Source organism: Hypomesus transpacificus, chromosome 9 (genome assembly GCF_021917145.1).
Source record: "Hypomesus transpacificus isolate Combined female chromosome 9, fHypTra1, whole genome shotgun sequence".
NCBI lineage: Eukaryota > Metazoa > Chordata > Actinopteri > Osmeriformes > Osmeridae > Hypomesus > Hypomesus transpacificus.
Window position 1 is genome coordinate 5324532 of NC_061068.1, and position 20710 is coordinate 5345241.

The 20710-nt window shown below is 48.5% G+C and overlaps 1 protein-coding gene across 1 annotated transcript in view; it reads left to right on the plus strand.

Moving 5' to 3' along the window:
* The first annotated feature begins 591 nt into the window (after positions 1 to 591).
* Positions 592 to 20710, plus strand: part of slc25a26 (solute carrier family 25 member 26) — a 49259-nt gene continuing 29140 nt past the window's right edge. The window contains exons 1-5 of the mRNA XM_047026583.1: positions 592 to 754; positions 1057 to 1213; positions 1876 to 1991; positions 8420 to 8524; positions 8631 to 8678. Coding sequence (XP_046882539.1) covers positions 722 to 754; positions 1057 to 1213; positions 1876 to 1991; positions 8420 to 8524; positions 8631 to 8678 — 459 coding nt within the window. The 5' untranslated portion in view covers positions 592 to 721. The remainder of the gene's footprint in view (positions 755 to 1056; positions 1214 to 1875; positions 1992 to 8419; positions 8525 to 8630; positions 8679 to 20710) is intronic.

Sequence of the window (20710 nt, forward strand, 5' to 3'; positions counted from 1 at the left end):
TGTTCGGAGGGATCCCATTGGGCCAGAGCCCCAGCTGTGTCAGGAATGGGCTTCTGTCTCTCCTGCTCTGATGTGTGATAGGCCTGAGGACAGCAGCAACACTCTCAACCTGCTCTCTCTCTCTCTCTCTCTCTCTCTCTCTCTCTCTCTCTCTCTCTCTCTCTCTCTCTCTCTCTCTCAACCTCCTCTCCTCCTCCCCCTCCCTCCAACCTGCTCGCTCTTGCTCAGCCTGCTCTCTCCTCCTCTCTCGGATAGCTCTCTTTCTTTCTTTCTTTCTTTCATTCTTTCTTTCTTTATATCCCCTTTGCAGAGCCCATATACATTCTCTTAAATGTTTGATAGTTATAGGTTTGTTTCTTGGCTCAATTTCACTTGTCCTCCGCGTTTGAATTTGTATCTGTTTTTGTTAGTATTCGGAGATTATGTTTCTAATAACTCCATGTTCATGCTTTAATTTACAGTATGACTGTAAAATGTTTACGCGTGGCCACAGCGAATTTATGTTCTACTTGATTACACGTTTAGTAAATCGGTGAAGGAACCCTCGTGTCGTAAGGCACACGTGATCTGTGTTGTGGTGCGTCACGCGGAAGTGTAGTTCACCAATATGGCAGCGTCCTTGAAAGGCATGTTTTGGCCGCTGTGAAGTGTCAAACATGAATCGTTGTGTAGATTCACGATCAAAACGGATCTGTCACAGTTGACAAAACAACACTTGAACATGGAGAGACAAGAATTCATTGCAGCATTAGTGGTAATGTGCCGGTTTTGCCATATGCAATTTATTATCAGCCTTTTCTTTGACTTTTCACAGTATGCTAGCCAAAGCTAGCTATAGAAGTGTTGAGACTGCGGTCAGTGCACTGGTCATAGTTAACTCCTTCTAACTTTTTTTGCCTTCTAACTTACGTGTGTGTGTGTGTGTGTGTGTGAGTGTGTGTGTGTGTGTGTGCGCGCGTGTGTGTGTGTGAGAGAGGGACAGAGAGAGAAAGACAAAGAGAGATAGAAAGAATAAAAGAAACGATAGAAAGACTAATGTGTCTTTGTGTCCTCCAGGCAGGGGGCTGTGCGGGTATGTGTGTTGACCTGACACTTTTCCCACTGGACACCATTAAGACCAGACTCCAGAGCCAACAGGGCTTCTACAAGGCAGGGGGTTTCCGGGGCATCTATGCAGGGGTCCCGTCTGCGGCCGTCGGCTCCTTCCCCAATGGTGAGTCTCATCTTTATTCTTTGGTAGCACAATGCCTAATAGCTAGACGACCTGTCTTGTGCCTCATGGACATACTCCATGGTATGATAGCTTCTACTTGCAAAATCTTGTTTATTGTATGTATTAGTTATCTGTACTGTACATTTTAAATATTTTGAGGAATTAATGGGGTTAATTTTTCAACTTGGGAAGAGAATTGTATTTTGGGTCACAACAAATTCTGCACATGAAACCTGCGTATTTATGTTCTAATGCAACTTTTTAAATTTGAGTTGCAATTTGTGAAACTGATAATGTTGATTTTTTGCCTATGTTTTCCGTTTGTTGGTGGCATTTGTGGGATTTAAGGCAGTAGTATGTAATGAGGCTCGCTACAAAATATATCACGTTTAATATTGACCAATACAAATGTTTGTCAATGATTAATTATACCTCTGTTCCTCTGTCCCCCTCTGTCTCTCCCTCTCTTTCTCTCTCTCTCCCTCTTTCTCTCTCTCTGTCTCTCTATCTTTCTCTCTTCCTCAACCACTCACCTTCACTGAGTCACTCTCTCCTTCTCTTCCAGTTGTTCTCCCTCTCCCCTGTCAGTGGTCAGAATTATTAATTGCCGAATGCAGGTTGACTAATGGTCCTTACCCTGCTGTGGTTCTGCTTGGTTTCAGCCGCTGCGTTCTTCGTCACTTATGAGTGCACCAAGTCCCTGCTCAGAGCCCGCGCACTCTCGGCGCCACACATGGAGCCTGTCACTCACATGATTGCTGCCTCCATGGGAGAAATAGTACGTCCTCTGCTAAACTTTATAAAAAAAATACATTTAAAAAAAGCATATTTTTACCTTCCCTAGCTGTGGGATGCTGTGGTATCTTTTCTCTGTGTCTCTACCTGCATCTCAGCCACCATCATATCCATTGTTGTCTTTCTTTCACTCTTTTTTTCTTTGTTTACGTAATTGCCCTGCAGATTTTTCCGGACCTAGTGTGTGAGTTAATGGGTTAGAATGTGCTGTTGGAAGCAGGCCCTGGGGTCCAGCTGGGTGACTTAGGGCTCCCCGGGCCTTCTTCACATCGCCCCACCAGCTGGGTAAATAAGATCTCATTACTGCCTATTGACTTAGCTGTTTTCCCAAGCCAGGGCCAAAGACTCTCTCAATTTTGTCTGGGGATTTGGGCTTTAAAGTGGTGAGGAGCGGCACAATTTCCTCTGTTGGTCCACTCCTAATCGCTCACAGCCAAGGAATCCGGCCCCTCCGGGGTCTTGGAATGTACGTTGGCATGAGAGGGGGGCTTCTGCCTCCCCTCTGCCTCCTGCCAACACACACCCCTGTCAGATGGAAAACACCAGCTTTTAGTATTCATGGTTTTTGGATTTGATGTCATTTCCAAGTTTTGCATGTATATGACATGGGCTCTGTCTGAGGAAGTAGAAGCCTGTGTGTTCAGCCAGCTGAGAATTAGAGGTCATATAGGTCTATAAAAGCAGAATTTCCTTGACTTGTATGTTGATAGTACAAGGCATCTTTCTCTTCCTATACTTATGTCCTTGTAGTGTAACATCATCAACGTTATCACTTGTGGTAACGTTCTTCCATTTGGAGCTTGATGTTGTGGTTTGGGCCAGTGGCGTCTCCTAGGAGATTGTTAGGAGAGGTGAGGGTGAGGTCGGTATCGTCTTTGCCCCTTTGTGTACTGTCAGGGATTTCAGCACTTCAAAAGGGGAAATCTTTGGAGCAGCGCAGAGAAAGGGTGATGCCTTGGTGCATTGTGGGGGCACCGGAGTGGGTAATCTACAGGCTTAGTCATAAAGGCCAACCCAGGGACATCCCAGAGTCAGAGATCCCCTAGACATCCTCCAGATTATTCATTCCAGACAGATGTGTCATTCTCCCTCTACTAGACCTATAAACAATACCCAGCTGGAGCTAATTGCTGAATAAAATCACATTCTCCATGATCTCTTTAGCGGCTAGTTAACCACCTGGAATTCGAAAATGACAACCAGCTAATGCTAACCTCATTGCGCCTAGGGCTCCGGGTTTATTTCACAGTGTCCTCAGCCAGTGCCTCAGATAGAGGTGTTGGAGGGTTTAGTGTGAACTGCAGCTGTAAGCTCCGTGACCTGGGCAGGCATCATTAACAGTGGAATCAAAGGCAGTGTACGGATCCCTTGCTTTACGGCTTTCTGAGTCCTCATCTCTCTCTCCTACTCTGCTCCTTAACATGACCTCCCTGTGACCTCCGATGAGAGGGCTGTTCAGACCCGTGCCTGGTAACTACAGAGACATGGCTGCCAGACAGATAGCTGTACTGTTTTCAACCCTAGGTTTTGTGCTTGAGCATAGCTGCAGTCAAAACTTGCTCCACCCACTGACAAAGGTGACAAGTCCTTTTTCGATCCTCTGCACTGTTCACTTTCTCCAGTGTGTGAATACAAATCAGGCTGACCTTGTCGCCAAAATGAAAACACCGGAATCCCATTACCCTTTCTTCATGAGTCTCTTTCTTCTGTTGGTCATTACCTTTAATTCACCTTACTCTTCTTTGTTGTCAGGTAGAACATAGCGAATGTGCCAGGTAGTTAGACTTTCTTTCCTTCTCTTTTCCCGATTGATTTCTCTATCTCTCTTTCGGCTCCTCTTTTCTCTCTCTCTATTTCCCTTCTATGTCTCCTCTATCTTGCTCTCTTTCTGTCTATTCTCTCCCTCTTTCTTTTTGTTTCTTTTCTCTATCTCTCTTCTCTTTCTTTCTTTCCATCCCTCTCTCTGTCTCTCCCGCTCCCAGAGTGAGCAGCTGGCGGCAGGTTGGTATGCCCACAGGACCTATCAGAAGCAGCAGAAACCAGGTGTCATTTGGTCTCAGTCAGACCCCAGGGAACTCCATTTGGTTGTATGGTGCCAACTGTGCACAGTCTGTATCGTTCAGGACCGGAGCTCTAAGGCTTAAGAGCTATGCTAATCCTCTTGCCTCACTCCAGAGTTGACACGCCTGGATAGAGACTATCACAAGTCTTGTTTTGAGTCTATCATGGAATGCCATGAACGATTGCAATTCAAGATTTTCTGTTCACTTATTACGGCAAAGAGGTTTTAAGGACGGTTTCAGAAATAGATCGTCTGCGGTTTCATTCATATGGAACATTTACCTCATGAATACTTTTCTATTTGGATACTAGTTTTAGATGACCAAAGGCTTATCCACCCCATCTACTCATGATTTAGAGAGAAGAAGGTGAGACAGAACTGCAGGAAGAGACACAGAAACACAAAGAAGATGGGGAAAGAGCTCCCTCCATTGTTTAGGTGACTGCGGCGTGTCCCATAAAGAATGTGTAAGCTGATGGTGTCTGTCAGGGGCTAGCAGGTTGTTATCCAACCATTATATCAGATTTATCTTCATTCCCCTTCGCCTGACGTCTGCCCTGAAAGCTCATTTGTCAAGCTGAGGGAGCAGGCTTTTCTTGCATTTATAAACCCTGTCTCCCTCAGGATTTACTGGAAAATACAGTGTGACATGACAAGATGCGGAAGGGGAGGGGGGCAGGTGGTGTTGGCAACTGGCAGCCACTTAACTTGGCACAGAGACTAATCCATGCTTCGCCTCAGATGCGCCGGTCCTTTGATTTATTGGGCATCTCTAACTGGGTCTTTGTCTCATGTCCTCATCTCTCCTTCTTCCTCCCCCTCTGGTCTTTCTTCTTTTCTCATCCTTACCCCCCCCCCCCCCCCCCCCCCCGCCCTCACCCCTACAGTCCTGTGACATGGCAATGAAGTTATGCTCCACAATTACACCTGTATGATCAAAATACAGCCAGTGTGGGGGGGGGGGGGGAGTCAGCCATATTTACAGTAACATGGGGATAGCCTACTACAGCCTGTAGATGCTGGTGGTCTTATGTAGAAACTGTCTGGCAACTCATGCTGATTAGTGTTAGCAGTGTGTGTGTCTCTGAGGCGTCTTTAGAGGCTCCAAGCAGAACTGATACGCAGCGTTTCACAGACGGGGATGTTGATTTTGACTCAGGCACAGGTACTGGGCTACTACCTGTGGGGGACTGGCAGGGATTTGTAATAAGACTCTTGCTTCCTGTGGGAAGCATGTCTGGGATGGCTTTCCACTTTGTCAAACGATGGTTTTCTCTCAGAAGGGTAACTGACAAATGATTTCAATCAGTTCAGTCTTTGTCATGTTGTCTGGAGCTAGTAATCATTGCCTCTGTTACTCTAGCTGTGGTTATATCTTGACGGGATGGACTGATCACAGAGGCAGGACATTGAGGGCCTAACACCTCACGAGAGGAAAACATGGGATGAGGGAAAGGCAGAAGATATCCCAGTGCCAGGCCTGGCTGTGTCGACATGCTTGCCTGCTGATTTGTCCTTCGAGTCTCTGTTCATTTCCCCAGTTTCTTATCGCACCGCTTTCCCCAGTGATGGAGTGTTGTCCCCTTTCTGCCTGTAGTTCGGGGGCTTTGGAAATGAGCGTGTCATTAGGATTTACGGTTGCCCGTCGTGGAGAAACACAGGCAGCGATCAGAGGCGCGCTCTAATTATCGCTGCCGACTCCAAATTGCATATAAATAAAGATTAATGTTGCCAGTAGTGTAAAGACAATGCCAACAAATGTTTCATCCAGCTACAGCCTGCACAGAGAGGAGGGCGCTAGTGAAAGAGAATGTGAGTGAACCACAAGAGTTAAGGAGACACACCTGTGAGTTTATCCTAATAGTGTGTCCCTTAAAGTTAACCTCCAGCCTCCCGCTCACCATGGCCTCGCTTCTGGCCTCGCTTCTGGCCTCCCTTCTGGCCTCCCTTCTGGCCTCCCTTCTGGCCTCCCTTCTGGCCTCCCTTCTGGCCTCACATCTGGCCTCACTCTCCGGGCTCACACAATAAGCTCATCCACCCCTCCCTCTGAAACACATTTCTCCTTTCATTTCCCCATTGAGGTTGCCAAATTAGGCCGAAATAAACAATGTCCGTAATTTATTTGGTATAATCTTCCTCTCATTCCGCCGCCTCCTGAGAGTTGACGAGAGAGAGCGGAGCCACAACTCCAAGCCAAAGATTCAATTAAGTCAGGAATTACCTGTCATACCCACTTCTCTTTCCATTTAGTGCCGTAATTCTGATCCTTTGGTGAAACACGCTGGGGAAACATGATGTACAATGTAGCCTATGATGAATGTTAACCCACCCAGCCACAGGGAGGAATGTGCCCTGTCAGGTCGGAAATGAGGGAGGTGGCGATGCATGTGCCTTGTGTGACCATTTGGTGGCACTGTTGTACCGTGCTGTGGTTGATGACAGGACCACTTCACCAAGGATAGAAAAAAAGAGCTCTACCAGTCAAGGCAGTATACTGTCAAAACTACAAGTGTAAAAGTAGGGAAGTTTGTCTGTTGACTGATTGAAAGGATTCACTCCATCTTGGCTGAACATGATCTATTTCAGATCCTGCTACTTTTGATCTACTTGGGTGGTCAGAAATGTCAGACATTCAGAGTTGAGTAGCCACTGCATGATGTCTTTCTATGAACACAACTTCATCTGAACTCCAGTCCACTGCAGCAGTAGGCTAGCCCTCCCGGCTCCTCCACTGTGTAGACATTCATGAAAGAACCAGCCCCCACGGTGTTGGAGTGTGGTACGACCCACGAGAGGAGAGGCTAGAATGAAGACAGAGCTCCAGGCAGCCGAGGGCCCGCAGAGAGCCACACGCCCTTCTGCTGGGTGTCCGCGGTGTCTGACGCTGGCCAGGTGCTTTCCGGACGCGGCAGAGGGGATGGGCCTCTTTGGGAGGGTAGAGAGACAGGTGAGGGGGGGTGGGGGGGCACCATCCATCACGAAGGCAGTGCCCCCCATCGTACCCTCCCTCCAGTGGGGTGAGATTGCGGCTGGCGGCGTAGGCGGCACAGTGTCAGGGGGTCCGTGGTGGGGGGGCTGCTCACCTCCCTGGGTCGGGGAGATTGCTTTCTGTTACCTGGTGCTCCTTGGTATTTCCGCTCCAGCGCGGCATTAATGGGAAATCAAGTTGCCGGGCAGCCCTGCCTGCCTGCCTTTAGGGCTTAAGGTGTTATGAAGCATGAGGTGCCTCATAAATATTTATGCCCATCTTGAGTTGTTGTTGGCAGTCCATATTTTTGTTGACATATGACGGCCGTGTTGGCATTTGTTGTGGAGGGAGGGAGTAGTGTGTCTCTGTGTGTGTGTCTGTGTGAGTTTGTGTTAAAGGGACCCAGATGGACATTGAGTCAGTGACATGGTGACCATTTTGCCTCCTGCTCAGGTGTCATGTGATTAAGGGCCTGTTTGTTTGTCATGCTGACTAGGGCAGTAATTGGCACACTGGCACGCCAACATAAACACTAGTTAGTCAAACCCAGGGAAGAGGCAGGCTAATCGCTCTCTCCTGTGTCATGTCCTCTCTGTTGTAACCTTCCTACTGCCTCCTCCTTGGGCTGGGCGGTATGGCCTAAAATGTTTATCACGGTATAATTCGAAGCACTGACGGTAACGGTATATATCATGATATGTTAGTTTTTCTTAATATTTCATGACAACTTAATCCGCACCGCAGCGGCTAATCTACTGCACTCGGACGGATTTGGATTGGGTAACTCGAGTGTGTTGAGTTGAGTTGAATCTTCCAAATTTTGCAGTGCTTTGCCACGGAAGAGCGACTTTGTAGCATTCAACTGTAGCCTACGTTTATGGGATTGCAAGAAAACTTTTCATTATTTGTTGCGAGTTAGCTACAACCAATTATTACATGGCTGAATAAACTATTCTGTTGGCCTACAATAAACATTTCACAATTTTAACCAACCTGGCATTATTTGCTTGCATGGATACACTATTCCATGCTGCATTTTTGCTTTTAAGTCTCTGTAAACGTCCGAATTTGTGTCATGTAAAAACGTTACTTGCGGTAATTGTATGGTGTGAATGGGGCTCTGACAAATGTGATTTTTTGGTTGGCTCTATTGCGGTTGCACGGTATAGTAAAAATCCATATCATAGGCCAAATTCATACCTGTATATTTCTACACCGTTCATATCGCCCACCCCTATGCTTTTTTTTAGTGGAAACAAGCAGAACCACTGTACAGAGTGAATGAATGTCCAGTAGCTTATGCTTTGTATGTTATACAGTACCAGTCTTGGGTGTCTAAGGTCGAAACTCTGCTGATGCTTTGTGGTCCTCCTTCCACTAGGTGGCGTGTCTGATCAGAGTGCCCACTGAGGTGGTGAAACAGAGGACCCAGGCCTCGCCGTCCTCCAGCACGTACCAGGTGCTGCTGGCCACCCTCAGAGAAGAGGTAGGCTTCAGGGCCTTGGCAGGCCGATCACCTCCCGTCTACCCACCATCGCCCTGGCTCATCTCACCAAGACGCATGACGGGATTGTGTGTGCTTGTGTTTCCAGGGTGTGAGGGGCTTGTATCGAGGCTACAGGAGCACCGTCATCAGAGAGGTACAGTACAGCACCACGGGTCTCTTTACTCTCCCCAGAACACACACAGATTCCCCAAGACACACCAGAGTCACATCTCCACATAGCTCCTGAGACCAGTAGGCCTTTACTCAGTCACCACTGGGTGGTTCACTTGCCTTTCGTCTCCCTCGTGCATCTGGACGACTGGTTTGTGTCGTTTTGTGTGTCATTACGATGCGGCACATCAGCTATCGGGTGTTTAGAGTGTCATGTCTACTAGTTGATATGAATACACTGTATCACACGCTGCATCGTGATTTTGATTATTTAATTCCTGTGTTGAGAGAACGGTTTGAAGAACAGCTAGGTTATCTCCTGGTGGGAGACTGAATACTTTGGCAAGTCTGCTCTCTCAATTAGAAAGTCTCGTATATTGGTTTTCATCCTGGATAATTAGTAACCCCACTCCCGTTTTTTTTTATTGCATCTGATTAATCAAAGACATTGGAAATGTTATAAATAAAAAGCTAAAGGAGCAGGAGAAGGGAAATGAACATGGAGCCTCACCTTCCTAAACAGAACAGCCCGTTTTCTTTTTTTCTCTCTCTCCCTCTCCCTTTCTCTCTTTTTCCGCATCTCTCCCTCTTCCTTCATCTGTCTCTCTATTCCCTTCTCTCTGTGAGGCATTATCTAGAGTTTAATTGCACCTGCAGTGCATGATCATACCTAATAGATTCAGATGACAAGCAGTGTGCTGGTGTTGGCTTTTCATGTTGTAGCCACAGTTTCTTTTACTCATTTTCGAGGGAAATTGGATAGAAAACAAGAGAGGACGAGAGAAGTAGTATATGAAGGTGACACTTGTTCCTCTCCCGTGTTTCTGGGCCGAGGTAATATAGTGCCCCACCGCTGTGCTGGCCTGTACTTATTTTCTGCCTCACTAAACCGATGTTATTCACACAAATTCCATCTGGACAGTGAGAGGGGAAAAAAAAGGACAACAAGGCTCTCTGATTTCTCCAAGGGGCTGTGAATAAATGAATACATTTGAAGGCTGGCGCCCAGCCCGTGTGCATATTAAAGTGCCAGATGAAACGGGCGTGGAAGCGGGTGGTGGAGGGGGGGGAGGGGGGTGTTGGGCGGTGTTGGGGGAGGGGGGGGTGCTGGATCCTTCGCGTGATTGGCTTTGACGTGTGTCAGGAAGGTAATTCATTTTCTGGGCCCTGGCTATCCGCTATCTCATCCTGGCTCCACGACCCTGTCAAGATAAGTTTGTTTACGCGGCGCGGCGCTCCACCAGCACAGCCCCTCTAATTGGGGTCTTCTCCATGATGTATATTCATTAAGCAGCCTTCACAACTGATTTCTGATGGGGCTAGATATCACAGGTTACTGTAGCATCCGCTCTGATGTGGAGGGATGAGGCTCCATTGTGGACGAGGTAGCAGCTGGAATGAGGGTGGGGCTGGGATGAGGGCGGGGCTGGGATGAGGGCGGGGCTGGGATGAGGGCGGGGCTGGGATGAGGGCGGGGCTGGGATGAAGGCGGGGCTGGGGTGAGGGCGGGGCTGGGGTGAGGGCTGGGATGAGGGCGGGGCTGGGATGAGGGCGGGGCTGGGATGAGGGCGGGGCTGGGATGAAGGCGGGGCTGGGGTGAGGGCGGGGCTGGGGTGAGGGCTGGGATGAGGCTGGGATGAGGGCGGGGCTGGGGTGAGGGCGGGGCTGGGATGAGGGCGGGGCTGGGATGAGGGCGGGGCTGGGATGAGGGCGGGGCTGGGATGAGGGCGGGGCTGGGATGAGGGCGGGGCTGGTCTGGAGCCTGAGCAGAAGTGATCAACACACTGTTGAACATCTTCTGTCTGTCTATACAAATCAAATAAATGTGCATGTCATATTATGAATATAAGAAATAGTTTCTATGAAAAGACAACTAATTGTGCCCAAATATGCATTTATTCATATATGGGTGGTGACATTTCAAAAGGGTCACACTTCTCACTGTTTTTAAATGAGTGATACATTTTAAGAAGACATTTTAGTAAATCACTGTCATACTCAGACTATAATTTCTATATACGTTTGGTGGCGTGCTTTTACTAAATCACTTGGTAAGTACTACTCTTTACCAATAGAGGGCAGGAGAAGATTATTCCTATGCCTTCCAGATTCCTCGAGGCAGGTTAGCCCTCTCTTCCTCCCCTCCTCTCCTTCCTCCCTCACCAAACTGGCTATGTGACATTTATGAGCAGCAATCATCCTGATGGAATTGATAGCCTGTTTTTTATAGAACAGTTGCGGTTTTGATTGAGTGTTCTATATTTTCTGCCCACAAAAATTAAGATCGGATCTTTCTTGGGTTTGCTCTAGACCGTGGCAATTGCTTTCTGTGTAACGAGTTTCACTTAGGTTATTTGATGGTAATTTAGTCATTTGTCGGCGCGTGTGTGTGGATGAGAGCCAGGTGAGAGTGGAATGAGTGATGCAACATTAACAGTGGCAGGCAGCGCTTTTACAAGGTGGAGAGATAAGACTGCGGTCCTCTTCATGTTCGCTTACTCTCTCTGTGACTGTCGAACTCTCAGTATTGATGCATAGGCATCAATATAAGCCTGCCTATCTTAAGGACTCCAAGGGGAGAGAGAGAGAGACCTTTCAGAGGTGTGTGTGTGTGTGCATGCATGTGTGTGTGACAGGAGCAGCAGTGGGATGATTTATGTCTCCCTGCTCCTCCCCAGTGTTCTACAAGGCTGTGACTGGTCAGCTTCTGACAGACTAGAAGCTGTGGGCTAGCAAACACAGGAAGGGCTATCTGGTCTTCCATCTCTCTCTTTCGCTCTCTCTCTCTCTCTTTCGCTCTCTCTCACTCTTTCACTCTTTCACTCTCTCACTCTCACTCACTCACTCTCTCTCTCTCTCTCTCTCTCCAACTACGTCTCTTCTAAAGCTACAGAGCACTCTGAACTTCCTTCCTCCTTCCCCGGCACTCCTCCATTGCTCTCATCTCTTATTTTCTCTCTCTCTCTCTCTCTCTCTCTCTCTCTCTCTCTCTCTCTCTCTCTCTCTCTCTCTCTCTCATGTATATTTCTAACCACGTCTAAATGATTTGAGAACCCTCCCTCCCTCCCTCTTTCCACCAGCCAAGGCCCTGAGGCCCAGGTCTTACCCGGTGCCCAATTTGTTTGAATTACCCTACTGTTTACTTTCCTGCTCTACCTCAGTCACACCGCATTGTGCTGCTAACAGGTGGAACAGGGTTTGTGCGTGCGTGTGCTTGTGTATGTTTGTTCAGGTTGGCCTACGATTTGACACACCAATCATGGAGTTATGTTTCATCTCCTGTTCTGAACAGACTGTCCTGTAAGCAGCCGTATGACAGAGCGGACCCCTTTCTGGCCCTCTGGACTGAATCCATGTTCCCGGTCCTGCAAAGCAACAGAAGCACTCTCATATCCTGTGTCTGTGAGCACCGATCCATGTGGGTTAGTGTTTCTACCCTCATCTCCCTCATGAGAGAGAGGCAGAGAGAGAGGGAGAGAGAGGCAGAGAGAGGGAGGGAGAGAGGGTCTTTAACAGCAAAGGCCTACTACAGAGAGACGCCAAAGCACAGAAAGAGAAAGAGAGTCGCGTGTTTATTTGTTCTGCACGTGTGATGAGCCGGGTCTTCCTCCAGCTTTGTGTTACAGTAGGATCCCACCGAGCTGTTGTGATGTTGCCGCCAGCCAGGGCACATCCAGACCTGCCTGGGCTCTCCTCACCAGCGCCCTGCAGGTCAGCCCCTCCTCGGGGCCCGGCTAGGCTGAGGCACGGACTTGTCTCCGTGGGGACGCTGAGGTCTCTGTGGGTTGTAGATTGCTCTCACATCTGCCGCTGCACGTCTCTGGGTAGGCTGTGATCAAGGCACGGGAGGCCATGGAGACCTGTTGGCCTTTGCCCATTCGACCCCGCACCCTGACCTGTGTGACTGTGCGTGTTTGTGGTAGATATCCACATGCGGGCTGCTCTCGCTTCCACATGTTGGCTTTCGAGTGTGTGGAGGCAGTGTGTGGAGGCAGTGTGTGAAGGCAGTGATGGAGGAGGAAGGAGCAGCGTTGGGGCTTCAGCAGAGGGGGGAAACTTCATCATACTGTTTAATGCAAACTCCTGCAGTTTGTCAGTTCCATAGCCGCAGCTTATCTGTGTGTCACACGCTTGATAGGGTCAGACTTAACCGCCTGGCGACCTCATTCTGCCCTCCCCCAATCAGTTTAACAGACTTGCATCAGTAATAAATGGATGGCTTTCAATGTCATGGAAACGATCAAGTCCCTGTCAGTTGACGTGCTTTATAACTTGACCTGCCGTCAGTTCTGAGGTAACGACCGTACACACTGCCAATCTGCGTGAGGGATTGCGTCCTGTTGGAGTGACCGTCCACTGTCTGTCAGAACACTCACAGCTCTCTGCGTGTTCAGGTCGGGGCGTTTTGCCCTTCCAGTGTCTGGGTCTGTCAGACGTTCTGGAAGATAAGTCCCCTCACACAGCCTCCCTGTGAGACGCAGCTTGGCAGGTGTGTCCCTGAGGCCAGGAGCGAGCCTCAAGGCCTCTCTAAGAACAACACGCTGGGTTATTGATGACTGATAGAGGTGGAGGAGGTTGATGAGTGTCAAGAGTTTGCTGGAAGGAGCCAGACCCCACGTGTGGACATCCCTTGGAACTCCATCTGGGATTTGGTTCAGAAACCAGTGGTTAAGGCCTGTGTGTGTGTGTGTGTGTGTGTGAGTGATGTGTTTTTGCATTTGCAGACATTCCTCTGAGATTTGGATCTGAAAACAGTGGTTTGAAAGTGTGTGTGTCTGTTTGTGTGTGTATGTTTCTGTTTGTCTTCTGACCCAACAGAGACCCACCAAAACACACATGGATCACAAACACACTTTCAACAACTCACCACTGTCAAACGCTTCCTCCCCTCTGAAGAAATGATCAACGAGAGTGGAGGAGGGCATGGATGGCCTGGTGCAAGCATGTGCGCGTGCAAGAGCCTGAGTCTAGAGACATGACGATTAACATGGTGGCCATGTTAATGACCGTATCTCTCTGTCTCGAGGCTATGTTTTCTTCCAACAATTTTCTGCATGTTTGCCTCAATCTGAGCATAAAACGATCCGGCCTCCACATGTGTTTCTAATAACGGCCTGCGGGCCTGGTGAGAGACCCAGAGAAGCACAGAGGGGGAGAGGTGGGTGGAGAACCAGGGAGAGAGGGAGAGAGGGGGATAAGGCGTAGATGGAGGGAGGGATTGTTGGGGGTAGAGAGAAAATCTGGTTGAGAGGGGGGGGGGGGGGGGGGTTGTGGTTGAGTAGGCATCATGGGTACACTTGATACCAGGAATTTGCCTCTGAATCTCTCTGAATTTCATTATCCAGCAACTGTAAATACTACTTCCAACTCTAATGTTTATATAATCATACAGCTTAGCATGTAAACCACACCATAATGCTGGCCGAATGTGTGATAGTGCTGACCACAGTACAGTACGCCGTGCACCCAGCTGTTCCCTCCACCTGAGGATGGGGGATGGGAGGGAGGAGGATAAATCAGGGAGTTTTGGCTGCAGTCTGACGTGGGGTGTACCCTATAATTAGTGGTTAACCTCACACTCCTTTAACAGCACCACCACTCTTTCATGAGGGGAAGCGGCATGCATGCCTCTCTCCTCCTCCTCTCATCCCTCTCTACTTTCTATCCCAAACACAACACTAATTGCCATACGGCCGGCGACTGACTGGCTTCTAATTTGCTTTTATGCCTTTTTTATAATTTTTTTATTTTACTTTAAACATCCTAAAGAACCACAAATATGACATGTCATGACCTATGGAACAGCACTTTAAGCTGCGTTGACCTTGTCAGAAAGCTGTCGTTATGTGATGTTGTCCAGATGCAAGCACCTGCTCCACTCAGGACTGCCAACAGAACCTCACCCCTAGGTCAAGGGTCACAGAATAGTGATGTCACTTCCTAATATTGCCAAGAGAAAGAACTGCGCGCAGTATTATGAAAGATGGCGCATAGATGGTGAATCACTCTGGGTTAGGGAGTTTGGATGCTGTTTCTGGAGAAGGTGTGTAAGAGATGAGTCAAATGTGGTGGAGAATTCTTATTGAGCCAGGGTGTCTGTTGCAAGGCTGTGCGCAGGCTTGTTCTGGATTGATCAGGCCCATACATGGGTGTTGGCTCTTCTCCTGCAGAATCACAGCCTCGTGTGTTCTGGTCCTGTCTCCGCCAATACCTCCCCAGTTCTCTCTCTCTCTCTCTGACGCTCCTGCTATTTACAGCTGCGCTGAGGTTATCTGATTCCCAGCTGATAAGCTCTGTGTGTGTGTGTTAGAGTGTGATGGAGTATGGATGGTGTTCTGGAAGGTTTCTGATGTGTCTCATTTCTGTGGGCTCAGTTCCCAGAGTGCCTGATGAGTCTGCTTTTGTGTGTGTGTGTGTGAAGCTCAATCCCAGTCCTGCTTCTCAACCCAGCCTAATTCCTCCCCCCTTCCCTCTCTTTTTCTCCCCAGCCCCAGTCCTCCTCTCTAACCACAGTTCTCTTTTGCCCCAGTCCTCCTCCCCTGCCCTGCCCTAACCAGCCCGGTCCTCCTCCCCTCCTCAGTCCTCCAGCCCCCTAAGCAGTCGTAGATCTCCTCCTAGCTGTCAGCAACTAATTGGCTGTCCCAGAGGGCATCCTGTGTCATACCAGAACTGGATTAATCGCCTACCTAACAGACTCCCTCTGACATCATTTGTAGTGAAGCACCCCTGTGCCACTTTATGTGCATTCTAAAAAAAGACCTAACTTTAATTAACTGTGCTTGTGAGCGCTTGAGTGTTCCACAGCCACATGTACAGGACGTGTAGTTGCGTGCATGTTGAGGTGTGAGTGCACATATCTCTCAGTGTTGGACACGCTCTTCCTTTTGTACCACGTATGGTGTGTGTGTCTTGGCTCAGCTAGACTGCCATTAGAGCCACATGCTCTCCGGTTCACTGAGAGTTGTGGAGCAACAGTGTCAGACACACAGGTGCTTGTTGATAGGGGAGTGCTCTTCTCTTGTCTCCTTGTCTCTTGTTGCAGCAGGCGTCCATCTTGAAGCAACAACTGCACAATACCTACATCAGCACTGGGGCCAGGAAAAGCCCCACACAATGTAAACATTATCCTCCGGTTCTGGGAACCATTTCTCTCATGGCGATGGAATTGCGCTCTTGAATGTTTGCCAGCGTGCTGATTCCAGCCCCCCTCTCCTGCTCCAGACCTCAGAACAAGTCTTAATTTGTTGGGAATATTATTGCTCCGTACCGACACTTGCTACTCTGAGGGCTTATGGGATGTTGGGCCAGCTGCTCTGTGATTGGCTGGCCGGGGTGTGCCGGAGATTTAGCCTCCTAGTTTGGCTTGTTTCAACACACACCCTCTGAGGCAAGGCGTTCAAAAGCTGTCAGGTGGAATTCTTCAGCAAGTGCATTCATACTCTCGTCAGGCTGACTTTATACAGCGCTTGGGAATGTGTGTGTGTGTGAGGGGGAGGTTGGAATGAGCAGTATCAATCCAACGAACTCTCCCTACGTAATAAACCTCCTTCACAGACGAGTTCCAGCAATCCACAAGGAAATACTCGTATAGACTGTAATAGTGTTTATGTGCAGGATGTTCGAATTTTGAGACGTATTCTGTGACAGTCCTAACTAATTATGTTGGCTGCACTTAGTTACACACAAACGTGTGTGTGTGTCAATGTGTCTGTGTGTTCATACGTTGGACAATACCTGCGTATGTGTGTGCTGACTGCAGTGTTCTCTTCCAAGTGCAGGCAGTTCTCCAGAGCGGGTGTGTTTGGACAGCGAAGGGTACACTGGGGCCTGTTTTCTGCTAGAAAGAGAGCAGGAGAGCAGGCCTTGCTTTCATAGCCAAGGATATAAGGCTGTCAGGAGAGTAGTAATCGAAACCAGGCCTCTCTCGCTCCTCCCCTCCTCTCTTCTCCCCCTCTGTATCACCCCCCCCCCCCCAGCTTGTCCTTTCCCTGGCTACAGAGCTTGTGCCCCCCCCCCCCCTCCCCAGAGAGCAGTAGCTGGCACAGTGTGCGTCAGCAGCCAATGAGGTGTGAGGCCAGCCCAGCCCCTCAGAGCCGGATCAGAACCTCGCTATTGATCCGTCTTCTGACCGTGTTTGTTTATTCATGAAGCCTTGGTCCTGGAGGTGTGCTTGTGCCCCCTCCTCCTCCGTGCCCTTCTCCCCGGGACGGATGTGCTCATATGTTTGGCCAGGCTGTGCCGTGTGTGTGATGGCTGTGTCACAACCAGGACCTGTGTCCCAGCCCCTGCCTGGGCTAGGTGTGACGTGAGCTCATGTACTGGCCTGCATGGCAGAGGCTGCTCTGTGTTTTGGGGACATGACGTGCAGAGTTTGTTGCTAACAAGTCAGACGATCGACAGCCCTCACATGGTCACTTGTTGATTCCCTTGCGGTAGTGGTGGAAGTTTCCAGAAGTTTCATTTTTAGCCGGATATCTCTGACTGTAAGTCGCTCTGGATAAGAGCGTCTGCTAAATGACTAAATGACTAAGGTCACTGTAGGAAGCTGACCCTTACCATGGCTTTGTGTCGAGTTCTCTAAATGTTTGCTTCATGGACGTGCTTATCATCAGTCTGTCATTAACTTATAGGAAGGTCCTCACTAGCATTATGCTTTCAGCTCTTTATCTCTGCAATAAGCCATGTCGCACATACTTCATGCCGAGTTGTTTAGCTTATCCATTGATACATTGCTGGCACACAAATATTTTCCCCTAGGGGATAAATAAGTAATAGATCTATTCTATTTATTCTATATGCTGGCTTGTTTAGAGCTCCAGATATTATCGTTCTTATGTGTGTATGTGTTGTATGTGTGTGTGTGTAGCTTGGCTGGTGGCCAGTGAATTCAGCTTGTAGCCTGGCTGCATTAGCAGGTAATAAATGTGGACTTAGACTCTGAGCTGCCCCCTCGCTCTCTAGCCAGTCCTCATCTCACATGGGTCTTCTAAGTCTGTGTGTGTCGGGGAATTCTTGTGTGTGTGCACACATGCTAGCCTGATTGTGTGTGTGCACACATGCTAGCCTGATTGTGTGTGCTCACATGCTTGCCTGATTGTGTGTGTGTTCGCTCCATGGGTCTTCACATGGCCCGTAGTGATCCCTCTTCCTGCTAAATCAGACTGTTCCTGATGGCTTAACCATCTGACTCCCATCTGCTTCCTGCTTCACAGTCCTCCAACATGGCCGCCGCCAGCCTCCCCTCCGCACGGCACAGACACCTCCGTCCACCGCACAGGAAATCGCTCTCACTTCCACAGCGTTTGAAGTTCTAGCCTATCCTCTTACCAGGAAGAGAAAACACTTTCATCCTTCTTCTCTCCAGACCTGTCTGTGTTTCATTTCTTCCCCGTCCTGGAAATTTCACAGTCAAGAAGATTGGTCTACTTGGTCCTCCATCTGGTCTGATGAGCACAGCTGCCACCCCTCTGACACAGAGTTTCACCTCTTCTCCTTTCGCTTATCCCCCATTCTGCCTCTTTCTCTTCCGTATGGTCCTCCTCTAAGAAAGGAAGAAAGACTGACTAAAGAAGAGACGTAGTGTTCAATTTCTGCAGTAAATTCCCAACCGTTAAAATGGATGAAATGTAGTTAAAAAACGGGTGTGTGTGTGTCGGTGCGTTCTTGTGTGTGTGTGTTTGTGTGTGAGCCCTGAGGCCAGAAATTTATGTCTGTTCAGGAACAGTTGACACAGTGTCTCATCCATGAAATATTCATCTTGTAGTCCACTAAGGGGTGTCTGTCCTCTGTTGTGTCTTCCCCTGGTATCTCTCTCCTCTGGTCTCTCGCTCCTGGTTTATCTCTCATGGTCTCACCCCTGTGGCCTCAGGACTCTGTCTCCCATGGTGTCTCTACTCTGGTCTCTTTAACATGGTCTCTCTCTCTCTCACTCTCTGTGTGTGTGAGCTCATTAGTATGCTGGAGGTGCAGTCTGACCTATTCATTTGTCAAATTGCAGCATGTTCTGTAAGGCCTGCAATCAGTCTCAATTTAAATGTATTTTGACATGTGTTTTTCCTGCCATCAGCTCAGAAGCTAAGGGCCTTTGACAGCCTCAGAGTGCCTCTGAATACTAAACCCAGTGTTTCCCACACATAGACTAATTTGTGGCGGTGCGCCACAGAATCAACACCGGCCGCCACACATTGCGTTTCGTAAAATATTTGTTTTTATCGCTATTTAGGTTAAAACACGCAGCGTATTCGTTCAGCTGCATTTCCTTTCCCCTGCTCTCCCTCCGTCTCTCTGTCACTCATGCGTCTTTCTCACATATGCACAGTCACAACGTCAGCACACGTTAGCAACAACAACGCATACATATGCCGTTCTAGTAAGACCGACAGCTATATCAGCGAGCCTTCAGCATTAGTGCCGTAGCTAAAAGTCGAGAAAAGTTGAGGCTACTTTTCGCGAGGTACCTTACTCACATTTACATTTAGTCATTTAGCAGACGCTCTTATCCAGAGCTAATTACAGTACTCGAAGTTTCCCCTTCGTTCTTTTGGTGAGAAGTCTCAAGAGCTAGCTTACCCGGCGTCATGGAGCCAACCAGTTAAATAGTTGTTTAGCACTAGGGTTGCTACATGCATAATGCAGAAATAATATGTTAGTTGTTGTTAATTTTGTGAAGGTGTGAATCATTTTGGATTAATATTTAATGTAACAAATTACTAACAAATTAACTGTAAAGAATTATTAACGAAGGAATTATTACGACCCCCCCCCCCCCCCCCCCCCCCCCCCCGTCTGACAACCCCCACCCCTCCCCGCCACAATTAGGTTTCTAATCTGTGGGAAACACTGCTAAACCAGTTACGCTCACACACATGCATAAATACGCACAAACAAAAACAGTGACAAAGCAGACACAGTCTCTCTCTCTGGATGCTGAAGCACCTGACAGTCGAGTGGTATTAACACCAGATAGTACAACACTGTACCTGCTTGTGTTTGCGCCCACAACACTCATTATGGAGAACACATGCACACACACACACAAATACAGACTCTAGGCATACTGCAGGCCGGTGTGAGTCACTGGCATGTGTTTGTCAGTCGTTGTGTGTCCCTGGAGGCTGGATGACACAGATGTTTGTGGGCCTGGGAGCAGATGCTGAGCTACCCTGGAAAGGAGAGGAGGGAGGTGGAGGGAAAGAATGAGAAGGGTGTGAAAGGAAAGAAGGATGCACACAAATGAAAAAGAGGAGATGGTGGAGTTGAGAAGTCACCAATGTTAGCACTTACTGGAAATTGTTACTGGAGAGGCCTTTTAGTTGCTGGCTAGTGCGCTTTGGTTACCCTTCATGAAACAAGTGTGTTCCGTTGTCATGGACCTGTTGCTCATGAAACATAGGACTGGTCCTTTCCCTCTCCTTTTTCGGTGTCCTGCTCTCTCTCACTCTTTAGTTCTCTATTATCTGACTCGTTTTTTTGATTGTAGCATTTTGCAGACCACAACAGTGTGATAATGTGTTTACTGTTTAGCAAACACTCGTCTGACTGAGATTAAGGCTTCACATATGGCTCTGGCATGTTACTTTGTTTACTCTGTAACTCTGTACCAAGACTATTCTGGAAAGGCATAGAGAAGCGCAGTCCAAGAGCCAGTCCTCTCATACAGTTTCCAGCTCTTACTGTAGCTCTCCTCTCCACTGTCATCTGGTCTTCATGCTGACTCGTCTGTCTGGAGGCAGCAGGGTCTGGATGAACAGCTGAATGGTCTGGTCCTATGACAAAACACACATCTATCTTCCATCACATCATCCTTTGTGGTTTACAAAGCCCCAGCCACTAGCTCTGTTGTTGACACACACACACACACACACTCTCAGGCATGGAGGCATGCTTCACAAAGCTGAACTGAGCCTGTTGTTTCTCTGGAGTTATACGAGGCAGGGCTGGGAGATAGAGGTAGCAGCTGAGGTGTTCCTCCAACACCCACAGGCAAGGCACACCATCCCTGTGTCCGGCTGAACT